The sequence below is a fragment of the Lepidochelys olivacea genome (assembly GCF_965140295.1).
Source record: "Lepidochelys olivacea isolate rLepOli2 genome assembly, chromosome: 6".
In the NCBI taxonomy this organism is placed as follows: domain Eukaryota; kingdom Metazoa; phylum Chordata; order Testudines; family Cheloniidae; genus Lepidochelys; species Lepidochelys olivacea.
Window position 1 is genome coordinate 26,221,880 of NC_140416.1, and position 12,372 is coordinate 26,234,251.

Sequence of the window (12,372 nt, forward strand, 5' to 3'; positions counted from 1 at the left end):
TAAATGCTACAATCTGACCCTTAGTGTGCTTGTCTCTTTTTACTTATCACACAACCAAATGTATGCCTCTTGCCACTGGATGAAAGGAATTACAGCAACATGAGACCAAAAGCTGAGACCATAAAAATCTTCTTACATAACTGATGTATGAACAGCAAATTGTAACAACTATATAATGACTGTCAGGAGGAGCTCTGCAGTGGTTGGTTGCATGATGTTTCCCAATTAAAACAATAAACTGACCATTACAAGATGGAGAATACAGTGCAATGTGAAACATTTGCTTCTTTTAAGACTGTAATCATTGTATCTTTGTAGACATTTGTGGTCCATGCCCACTTGACTGGAAATGCTGACTTCTCTCCATCAGTGGCCTTTGCCTCACTCTCCCTCTTTCACATTCTTGTCACCCCACTGTTCCTGCTCTCCAGTGTGGTCAGATCTACTGTCAAAGCTCTGGTCAGGTAAGAGTTGCTGGATGAAACCTCCCTCCATTTGAGAGCCATTATTGTTCAATTCCCCAATGTATAATTCAAAAATAATGCTGTGGTTATTTTTCATCATTATTTGGAAATTGCTTTCCAGACTCTTACCTTAAGTGTTGTCCCATGTTATGATATGTGGACCAAATTCTCTGAACTAGGTGAAATGGAGCTAACTAGCCTGATACTGCAGCCATTTACACCAGCAGAGAATTTGGCCCTGTGTATTTTCAGTTGATCGTTACTGCAAAGTGTAAGGATTTGCCTGTTAATAAATTATTGTATGGTCCACTGTATAGATTTTGTTGTGTAAAATGAACATCACTGTGGTGGCTACAGTGTATTCTGTGCTGCGCTCTGTTTGTGTGTGCACATGCATGCATCTGTGTATACAGAAACAGGAAATAAGCGATAAAAGCTCATTTAAGGGTTGGGTTTTTTTGTTTAAAATCAGCTATCTCTCTCCCTCCCACGTAAAAACATGTGGAAGGGAACAAAATAATCACAAAAGCACATGAACATCAATGTGTGTCACTTGCGCTGAATTCTTTTTCCCTGATTCTGGCTGTAAGTCCAGGGAGAATTAGATTTTAGCAGGGAAAGCTCTGTGATAGAACAGTTTAAAATAAAAATTTTGAAGTCAACAGGGAAAAATTTGAGTGAATAAATTTTCAATCTGGACCAGATGAATTTCTTTCTCATAATGAATGTGCTTAATGAGTGTCAAAGTCCAAGTTCTCCTGAGCCAATGGCTCATCAGGCTAATGTGGTTAAGGCACATCAATTTCATAGCCAGCTGTACGCAAGAGAGTGTTGTGGCCAACAATAGTGATAGCAGAATTAAAACTTCAGCCTTTAACAAGCCAAACTCCCACTCATTTCAGTGGTGGTTTTGTCTGATCAAGTACTGCAGGATTGAATTAAATGATTCTTTGCACTTATCCTCTACAAAGTGCTTTATAAACATTAATTCATGTTTTCTACCTCTTTGTGACATTACATATAGTTCTCTAAGGCCTTAACAAAGCAATGGGCCAGATCCTGTCTCATGCTTAATTCTATTTGTGCTATTCTAGTAGTGCAAAGGGGATTTAAACAGAGAGCTGAGGATTCCTCCAGTGTGGCAAAATCATCCAGCAATGTAGCCAGCTCTATGCACACCCTCCTTCCAAGTGTATAAGGGCAGTGGCTGGAATAGAGTCCTCTCCTGCAATTCCCAGCTGGTGTAGTAGCCCACAGGGGACTACTCCAGGTTGGCGAGCTGGGCTTGTGGCCTGCATTGGATCCATCTCCGGATCATGGAGATTCCAATGGCCTTTACAGCACCCCACCCTGTCAGCTGCATCAAGCACATATTTGGGAACAACTAATGATTCCACTGTAGAACTTTTCACAGTTTGTAAACAGTTAGTGGCATGGTTGTCTCGTGACAGGGTTTCTGTTCATGGACAAATGTTTCGAACAGAATTAGGCATAGAATTTAAGGCCAGAAGGGACCACCAGATCATCTAGTCTGACCTCCTGTCCATCACAAGCTACCAAAATCTGTGCACTAAACTGAACACAAATGAAATTAGACCAAAGTATTACAGCCCTTAGGAGACTCCACTATTATGTGCTACAGGCAGAGAATAGGAGGTACTGAGGTTTACCAGTGCTTGAGGCACCTGCCTACAACGGCAGGAATTGATTAAGTAAGATTAAGACCCAGATAGCCATGTGTCACTCTTGTTAGCAGTGCCCTGGGCTACTATTTGATTGCCTTCTTGCTACCAAGTTATTGCCCTGTTTGGAATATAGACAGGACAGGCTCAGACTACATAACCACGCTGTCATGTCCTCCTTCCTCCCTGCTGTCGGTGTGGTAAGAATCTGAGTCCATTGTTCTGTTACTTGTGGAAACACAACTGCTGAGTGCACACAAATCAATTGTTTGCTGTAATTGTGCCCTTCTGTTTCATCTTTCTACTAATAAACGTCTTATCAATAAGGTCAGATAAAGGTAACCTAACCTGATAGTGTATATTTGGCTTTCTTCAGTCTCTGGGACAACCTGAACTGGCCTCTAAACAAACACCTGTGGTTTGTTAAATAGCCAGCAACTGAAAAAAACTGTCTGATTAAGTGAAGCAAAATATGTTCCAGGAGTGGGACCAGCCCAGGAGGAACACAAACTGGGACAACATTGCAGTGATGTTGGCTCTTCACACTTCCATTTCACAGCTCCACGCAGGTCAACATTGGCCAGAATATTTAATACAAAATGATCTTCAAGATAATGTATCCTCTCTCATAACCTTGACAGCTTTTTTGATTCTTCAGCTAATGTCCGAATTAAAAGCATCATAGTGGATTTCACTGACACAGTCAAAACAAATGTCAGTTAAATTCATGTTGGGCCCAGTCCAGCTTCAAGGCTTTTGTACCATATGGGATCCATAAACCTCACAGGGCAAGTATGATTTAGAAAGGGAGGCTGTTTATGATTCAGAAAGGCAATTACCCCTTAGTGGCAGAAAGGCCACTAACAAGGTGAGGACTTCAAAAGTGTCTATTTAAAAAGCAGTTTTAATCTGCAGGGTGTTTGGTATAAAAATAAAACCAAGCAGCTGACTGGTGTACTGCTAAAAGGTGGAGAGAAGACATAAAAAGTGAAGGGCACAGCTATGCAACTTTTCCTCACTGGGGGTGTATAGGAGCAACTGTGGTATTTGGTATCTGAGTGGGATTCATATGAAACCACGTGTGCAATTAGCTCTGCAAATAACCACCATTGCCTAATCCAGCTGTCCAATCTGATGGTTAAAAATAAGATCCCTAGTGGAGATATCCGAAATCCAGAAATGATAGCTTCAGTTTGTGAAACTGCTGTGTCAGCCACAGCATTGTAATACATATACATTTAGTACTTAAAAGCATGTAACCGCGTCATGCTACGGGAAGCAAGCCATCATCGTTCTTCACAGGATTAAGTTACCGTATATGATGGTATGTGCAGCTGCAGCAGCAGTTGGAGGAGAAGGAGAATAAGCCGATTGTTAGAAATCATCTTAGCAGTTAGAAGACTTGTCTCATGTTCTGAGGTAACACTGTTGACATTCAAAGTACCTCCCTCTTCATGCAAAATCTAAGAAGGATCAGAGAGGGCAAAACATAGGCTCAGAAGGTACAATTGTGACATGGCTTTACATGGGTATATATAGAAGAAAAACATGCTTGCAGCCTCTCACCCTTTGTTCCCAGTGCAACTGCACAAGGGCCTGTCCTATCTGCAGTCCCTGTACATGGACGAGCATGGGAACTGCACATCTCCAGAGACACACAGCACTCCAGAGGGGCCATGCTCTTCACTGTTTCCTCTGCATCAGTCTGCAGAGCAGGCTAACCTCCCTGAGGAAGCAGGCAGCATTATTCTAAAGGAAGATGCAGCCTAGGTAGTCTGTGTACTCATGGGGTAGACCTCATGGGGGGTGGGGTTGTCTCAGTCTCTTCCTGATTTTCCCAAGAAGGAGAATGGGCGTACAGCTCCACACCAGCCCCTACACAGGACAAGGGTTAAAACCACAGTTTGGCCCATCACAGTCAGTTAGAAAATCTCTACTAAATCATTTAGTCCACCCCACTGAAAGGACAGGATTCGCCCCAGCATTGTTTTCTATTGCTTTGTTCAGTTTAGATATAAATATAGTCAGTGACAGGATGTTACCACCTCCTCCCTTGGTCTAATAGACCTTCCCATTGAGAACTGTTGTCCTGGTATCCATCATTACTCCTAGCTAAATCCCTTTGCCCCACACTAAATAATTAATTCCCATCTTTGGTTTTTAAATTCTTCAGATGCTTGTTGCCACTAGACCAGACTCATTCCCTAGTCAAGCAAACTATTGCATCAGTCTCTTGGCCACAGGAAGGCTGCCCAAGGTTGAAAGGTGGATTTGTGCTGGCACCAGGGCCCAGCAATCACCCCTGTATTGGGGAGTCCACAGGTGGCCTGTACCAATCCCAAAGCGGGCACTGGTGGCCGTGCAGGGAATGTGTCCAAGGCAGCCACAGATGAACTGATTCAGAGCATCAACCTGCTAAGTGGAGCTCCAGTGGAGTCCATAAAGGAAACTAAAGCTAACCTCCCAACAAGGAACCTGCAGTGAGCGAGTGCAGTAGAAATACCACCTGCTATCCTCATCAAGGGCTCCCCTGCTGAGAGTGGCACACCAAGGCATGGTTTGCACCCCACTATGCTAATATGGCACAGTCAGTGTAGCTCCCCACATTTGCTCCCATTGAGCCGAGAGACATATTTAAATCAGTTATTTCAGTCCTCCTTCATAAATCGGTACCAGGGCTGGCCTTACCATGAGGCGAACTGAGGTGGCCTGAGTGGGGGGGACCACTAGGACCCAGAGTGTAGAAAATTGTGTCTGCTGCTGGGGCATATGTATTCTCTCTTCTCTAGATGCACAGAGATGGTGGAGTGCTGTGCTGGAGGAAGGAGGGCACAAGAGACATAACAGGCAGGCAGGAGAAAAGGTGAGAGGGAATAACAGAAAGCAGCAGGAGCTGCAGGGAGAGAGAGGAGGAGGAGCCTCTTATGTACCTCTCTGGCAGCCCCAGGAGCCTGGACTGATTAACACCAGCTTCTCACAGAGCTTCCTGTTTCTGCTGCTTCCCTGAACCCACTTGAGGAGAACAGGTAGTCAACTGAAGTAGTAGGAGCCAGTTAGGCCCTTAAGATGCTGATATCTTTCCTCACTCAGGCCCTGCTACCAGCCTGCTTATTTGTCCCCTTCACTTGAGTGTTGAGAGCCACTGTAGCTGGCACAGAACAGCAGTCATGCATGAAAGAAGAAAATGCCCCTCTGAGGCAGCATTCAGAAAAAGAAAGAAGGCAAAGGAAGCTTTCCTATCTAAGCAGGAAGGAGCTCTCCTGAGATATCTGTTCACGGTGAGCCTTCCGGCCCCAGTGAGAATGTGTGAGGAGATACCTGATCTTCCAGTTACTCAGAGTGCAGGTGACCTGGCAGCTACTGCAGCATCCATGTCTCCATCTCAAATGGATGTAACCATGCACATTCCTAAAGAAAAGTATAGATCAGAGAAGAGTGTGGTGGAGGCGCAAGAAACAGCTGCTGCTGAGTTTAATTCCTTAAGTCTAGGTGATCCAAGACTGTGGACCCACTTGAGCAGTAGCCTGAGGGACTTCCTCGTACTGTATGGGCCACAGCAAGTGAAAAACTTCATGTTCCCCAAAGACAATGAAAATAGACATTTCTATCCAACACATTACTGGCATGAAATCCCCAATGGTGACAAAGTGGAGAGGCCATGGCTTATGTACTCAAAAACCCAGAATGCTGCATAGTGTTTTTGTTGCAGACTCTTCCAGTCTAATGTTCCAGCCACATTGGGTTCTACAGGAACAAAGGACTCGAAAAATCTAGCTAGAAATCTGGCATGCCATGAGAAGGCAGCAAATCATGAGAGATCATTCCATAGGTGTAAAGAGCTTTAGATGAGACTAAGGTTAAAGGCCACCATAGATGATCAGCATCAAGAGAAGATTGCATCAGAGTCTCTTTACTGGCAAAATGTTCTGAAAAGACTCATTGTCATTGTAAGAATGCTTGCTTCCCAAAACCTAGCACTGCGTGGCACTTCAGATCAGCTGTATGTGCCAAACAATGGAAACTTCCTTAAAACTGTGGAGCTGATGGTTGAGTTTGATGCTATACTCCAGCATCTAAGAAGAGTCACCACCCAAGAAATGTACACACAACACTACCTTGGGAAAAACAATTGAAAATGAGATCATACGGTTACTGGCAACAAAAGTCAAACAGAAGATTGTGGCAGAACAGAAGTCAGCAAGATATTACTCTGTTATTCTGGACTGCACACCTGACATCAGCCATACGGAACAAATGACTTTAATGGTGTGTTTTGTAACAACAACAGAACCTAGTGAAAATGTCCCTGCAATGGTGACTTTCAGAGAGTATTATCTAGAATTTATTGACATTGATGATACTACAGGAGCTGGTATGACTAATGTGCTTCTTAAAAAGCTGGAAGATACGGGAATTGCGATAGCTGACATGAGAGGTCAGGGCTACGATAATGGTGCCAACATGAGAGGAAAGAACAGAGGAGTGCAGACATGGATCCAAGAGTTAAACCTTCGAGCTTTTTTTGTCCCATGCAGTTCTCATTCATTGAACTTGGTGGTCAGTGATGCAGCATCAGCTTCTAGTGAGGCTGCTGAATTTTTTAATGTAATTCAAAGCATCTATGTATTTTTCTCTGCATCAACTCATCAATGGCAAATTTTGAAGCAACATCTGGGAACATCCTCTCTGACACTGAAACCACTGAGTGCCACACGATGGGAAAGTTGAGTGGAGGCGATAAAGCCTATCAAACACCAAATTGGGAAGATAGATGATGCCATAGTTGCCATTATGGAGGATAATGCTATGACAGGAACTGTTTGTGGGAGAACAGGGGCAGAGGGAAATGGAATCACCAGAAACATACATAACTTCAAATTTTCTGTGTGGCTTAGTGTTGTGGCATGACATACTGTTTGAAATAAATGTTGTAAGCAAGAGGCTCCAAGGTGTTTGCCTCCATATATCTGGAGCAATGGAACAACTGGACAAAGCAAAGTCATACCTACGGTCTTCAAGAATACAAGTCACCAAAGAAGAAGGTATTTTGATTACAAGGCACTGGATAATCCCATAAGAGACTCCAAACAACAATTCAAAGTTGAATTCTTTAACCAGGTGCTAGATTGTGCAATACAGTCAGTTGAAGAACGTTTCATGCAGCTCAAGGAACACAGCAGTATATTTGGGATGTTGTATGATATTCCAAAGCTCCTCACTATACCTGAAGAAGACCTACACCAGCAATGCAGGGCACTAGAGACAGTGTTGACACTTGATGACATGCGCGATATTGATGCGAGTGATTTAAGTGATGAACTGAAAGCCCTTTCATTTCAGCAGGATCAACTCCAAAGGCTGTTCTGGAATTTATGTGTACAAATAAGATGACCACCCTCTTTCCAAAAGCTTTTGTTGCTCTGCGCATACTTCTAACGCTTCCTGTAACAGTTGCCAGTGGAGAACACAGCTTCTTCAAGCTGAAGTTAATAAAAACACATCTACGCTCCGCAATGACACAGGAGAGGCTGCTCGGCCTTGCAACCATCTCAATAGAGCATGAGCTGGCCCAGACAGTGGACCTTCAGCAGGAAGCAGTTCAAATCTTTGCAACCAAGAAGACACGGAAAGCACCACTTTGATTTGAAACAGATTAAAAATGCCAGTGTTTACTATGCAGACAAGAAAAGTTACATTTGCTGTTCAGGTGTTTGAAAGTTAAGTGTTACTTAAAATTTTTGAACAAGGCATTTTAAGTTGTTAGTTCTCCTTTATTGGGGTAGGTAGCAGAGCAGTACCATGAGAGCAGTAGAAGAGGAAGAAGGCAGAATTGAGACCTTTCAAAGTTTTGGCCCAAGCGAGGGGGCATGGGGGCATCATTTGAGCTCCCCACTTCAGGTGCCAAAATGAGTGGACCAGCCGTGATCGGTACCTCCAGCACCTCCTCATTTTGGTTGCTGCTATTTGAACTCCTTCCCTTTTGTCACAGTCTTTTTGGTATTGAGTTGTTCAGGATTTAACCCATTATTCTAGTGCTGCAGAATGGATTTGCCTATTGTCTTAGCAGTTTGCATGGATGGACATTGTAAAGCATGTGCAGGCACACAGGAGAGTCAACATCATGGGCTGCGATAGGATAAAGGTATTTAGCCTCCTAACAAACTAAATGTTAAATATTCAAGGAGTATTTTGTTCATTCTTCTTTAATGCTGGTCTCCAGGATTCTTTTTACAATTGTATTTGTTAGGCAGGTCTGCCTCTGTAAACACGCTGGGACAGATTCATCCTTAGTGCCATAGTGGGCTAAATTCGTCTCTGAAGCTGACACAATAGATGAATTTGGGCCATTGAAAGTAAAACAGACTCTCTCGAGGTCCTAATTCTTGTCAGTTTGCTCAGGACTAATTGTGTGGCACTTTATTAATTTAAGTGACCTATTAATGGTTTTGCTTTAGCGTGTGGCATCAAAATTAGCTGTGATTAAGTTTAATCTCTGTCTCATTGTTTAAACTAAAGAAATATTTTGTCCTAATTTCTCCTTCCTAGACACTGACGGTGTGAGTAGAAGAAGGACCCAAGAAGTATCTAAAATAATCATTATGAAGTCATTGATTGTGATAGAGAACACTGCACAGTTTTTAAATTTCACTGCAGAAACATCCCTTACTGCATATTTTTATAGAGAACAAATGTATAAGCCACCCAGTAAACTGAATAGCTGGGGCACTGCAGTGGGTATCCTCTAATGAACATTGCACTGATCAGAAATTTTGCATTCTACATTCTGCCCGATCCCTTTTCTCTGCTTTCAGTGTGCAGAAACTGAGTGAATTTTTATCAAGTGAAGAAATTGGAGAAGAGCAAGATAAATGTTCAGAGTCAAGAAATGCAGACAACCACAGCAAATACCAGGTGGTTGTAAGTAGTAATGTTCAGTTGTACACTGTGTGGGTGGACTGATTTACTCCCCTTGCTAATTCCTGGCAGATCACTCCAATAATCTTGTCCACTTCCTATTAATTAATGGCTGTATTTGCAAAAATCCATCTTAATATCCTGTTTCCTGTAGATCATAGCATGAGTGTTTTGAAGACACTCTCCTGGTCCCATCACCATTCACCATGTATTTCTGTCTTCCTGATCTTGCACAGCCCCTCAGAGTTGTTAACCGCAAGAGGCCTGCGAGAGAAGACTGGAACAATTACAGCTCTCACATGAGAAGACCTGTTAACATCACAGAAGGAGATGATTTTTGTGTAAAGGTGATATTAAGGTCACTCTTTCTAACAATGCTATTACTAAATTTGACTAATAATCATTCTCAAACTCCTACAAGTTCAAAAATTATTGGATAATCTAGAGCTGCCAGACACCTAATTCCACTTAAAGAAACCAAAAGCAAAGAGTAATTTTTATCCCCACTGTTTTCTAAAGAAGCTGTTGCCATCCATTTTGCTTCAAGTAGAGAACAGATTGCTGAATTGATTTTCAATTTATTGCTTTTGAATAGTTGTGTGTATGTCCTCCTTAAAACTCCTTCAGCCCTTCTACATTTCATGTGTTTTTGAACAATTAGCCCTGACCTCAAAACAAAAACCTCCAGCTTCTCCTAAGAAAGGATTGGAAGCCCTCAATCCACTTTAAAGATGGATGTGTCTGACTTGCTATAGAACTGTCTGGCAGTAACAAATGTTGATACCTGTTATAATGATGGAGTTATTTATCTAGCCTGTCTGCGACAGCATGTACATCCCTGACACAACAAAATGAGTGATATCTGTGCCAGTTCATTTACTACTAAAGGGACTAAGTAGGACAACTGGTTAGTGCATTAGCTTTTACACTCGGAAGAATCCAGTACATATCCTGGCTCTGCTCAGAGGTGAAATGGGATTACTGTTCTGATTTTTGAGTCCTTGAGCCCTTCTAGCATGGGGCAGACTGCCAGGAAGATAGGCTCCTTCTCAGAGATCAACTCTTTCTGGGGAAAAGAACATCAGGCAGCGCTGAGACAAGAGAGAGAATTTTGCAGCCCCCAGGACTCTGGAACGGTAGTGATATAGCCAGAAACTATGGATGCAGGATTTGACTGCAAATAGGGTAGAAAAAAAAATTGATCAAGGGCCAGCTGCCAGCAACTGTAATCTTTGGCTCCCTCAGCTGTCACCATTCTCACCAAGGTGACCCAGGGCTGCTCCCAAGCCCCTGGTGTTCCTGGCTTCTCTTTCATCCCAGGCAGTTCCTTGCTGTTCCTTTCCCCAGGGAGTCTCTTTTTCAAGTGAGGATTCCTTGGCTGCTGCCTTTCTTCTAGAGAGACAGGGAAGGACCCCAAAGCCTTTCTCTCATTTTTTCTTGGTGGCTCCCCAAGGTAACAAATGTCACTTTTCCCCTGTGGAAGTTGCAAGCCAACACAAAAAGGTGCCCCATTCTACCTCTTTCCCAGGTCCAAATATGCTGGGCCAGACTCTGAGCTCTTACATCGCTGCAAACCTGTTGGCTTCTTTGGTGGAGTCATTCCTGCTTCGCACTCAGTAAGAGAGGACAATCAGCCCAATTTATCTACCGTGCTGGAAAATTGCTCCCCAAGTCCCCATTTATCGGAGTATCGCAGGAAAGCTTCACTCCAGTTGAAGCCCTGGAGCACTACTCTACAATAATTTTTAAAAGGAGTGAAGAAAGGATCAGATAAATCCGGGTGAGGGAAAAAGTTCCCTCAAAACCTGGCAGAGAATCATACATAAGAAACACAAAAGAAAATAACGTAAGAGTGACTATTGGCAGCAATACTTAATTTCTGCTTCAGAAGATGTATTATGTGGAAAATTCTGTAAGCCTATTATACCTGGGACTCTGACTGTAGTTATGTAAAAGAGTGACATTCTGGGGTCTACAGAGAGCAGCCAAGGCCCCTGAACCATTTAAGTGATACATAGACCTTGTGCTTGCTCTCTGCACAGGGATGAATGTCACCCATGTTTTGCTGATATATTCCTAACACTTAAGATGTGGCAAACCCACAAGGTAAGCTGCAGAATTTGTAGTAGAATTACATGAAGGCTGACACCTGCACATAAAGAGCGGGTTAAATTATTTTAATTTTCAGAATTTCATCAGAATTGTTTCACACAATAATTCAAAAACTTTTCACAAAAGCTTTTCACCATTTTTCAACCAGCTCTCGCAGTCACATGGGTGCAGAGTATCAGACACAGAAAAGGAGGGCCTTTTTTGAAAATCAGGCACTGAAAGTTTCAGCTTCTCTTCTTTGAGCAGAGGCAGCCTCTGGTCCCATGTCCAATGTAAGGATGACAACAGATGTTTCTCTCATACACCAAAAACAAACAGGTGTGTCCTGACGGTGGGGTTTTTTTTCCATTTTTCATTTCTCAACGTATTGCTATAGATCACAAATGGATTTTTCACCTGGACACCAGAAGGATCTGCAGCATTGTCCAACATTGATATCCGAATCCCTCAAGGTAAAAAACCACAGCAGATGTATAAAATAACACATGTTCAGCAAATGTCTGGTAATCAGAACCTCAAATATGCTTCCCATTCTCCCAGGTCAGTTAACAATGATCGTAGGACAGGTGGGCTGTGGTAAGTCTTCACTCTTGCTTGCGACACTTGGGGAGATGCAGAAGACTTCCGGGAACGTATTCTGGAACAGGTAACTTTATTTAAAGATTTCATGTTTGTGCTGAATGGTAATAGGTCAGAAAAGGGCCAGATTCTACCCTCAGAGCCATGTACACAGCTCTTGTGAATTCCGTGCGTGTTGTGGACATGTATCCAAGGGGAGAAGTTAGTCCTAAAGGTCACCCTGTCTCATCCGTAGTCTCGCATCCTAGGTATTGGATAAATCACAATGTGCTCAGGATACTTCCCAGATGCACCTGGCCTGCTTTGTGGGCCATGCTGGGAGAGCATAGTCTTGTCCATATGCCATTCTCAAGGGGACACAGAAGAAGTTGTTCCTGTGCTCCCACAAGGGCAGGCTGTTATTATGTCTGGCTTTTGTATGGGCAATGCAGAGAGAAAGCGACTGCACCCCAAAACTTGAATAAGGGATAGTCAGTCTGGTCTTTTAAATATCAAGTCAAATTTCAATTAATGTACTGTATACTATGCTTTTATAAGATTTTCAGTAACATCCCACCATCTCTGCTCATGATCAGAGAAATGTGTGTGAATGTTTTTCATCTTGCGCTTATTGCAAGAAT

General features: G+C 42.9%; 1 protein-coding gene across 4 annotated transcripts in view; it reads left to right on the forward strand.

Annotated features, from left to right (window-relative positions):
- The window catches only part of ABCC8 (ATP binding cassette subfamily C member 8), a 135,993-nt gene that overhangs the window by 60,273 nt on the left and 63,348 nt on the right, over positions 1 to 12,372 (forward strand). For 2 of the 4 annotated variants that reach the window (XM_084631930.1, XM_084631933.1), the window contains exons 12-16: positions 319 to 464; positions 8,959 to 9,064; positions 9,298 to 9,408; positions 11,550 to 11,625; positions 11,714 to 11,819. In XM_084631930.1, coding sequence (XP_084488056.1) covers positions 319 to 464; positions 8,959 to 9,064; positions 9,298 to 9,408; positions 11,550 to 11,625; positions 11,714 to 11,819 — 545 coding nt within the window. The remainder of the gene's footprint in view (positions 1 to 318; positions 465 to 8,958; positions 9,065 to 9,297; positions 9,409 to 11,549; positions 11,626 to 11,713; positions 11,820 to 12,372) is intronic. The other 2 variants (XM_084631931.1, XM_084631932.1) reach the window with 2 other exon arrangements.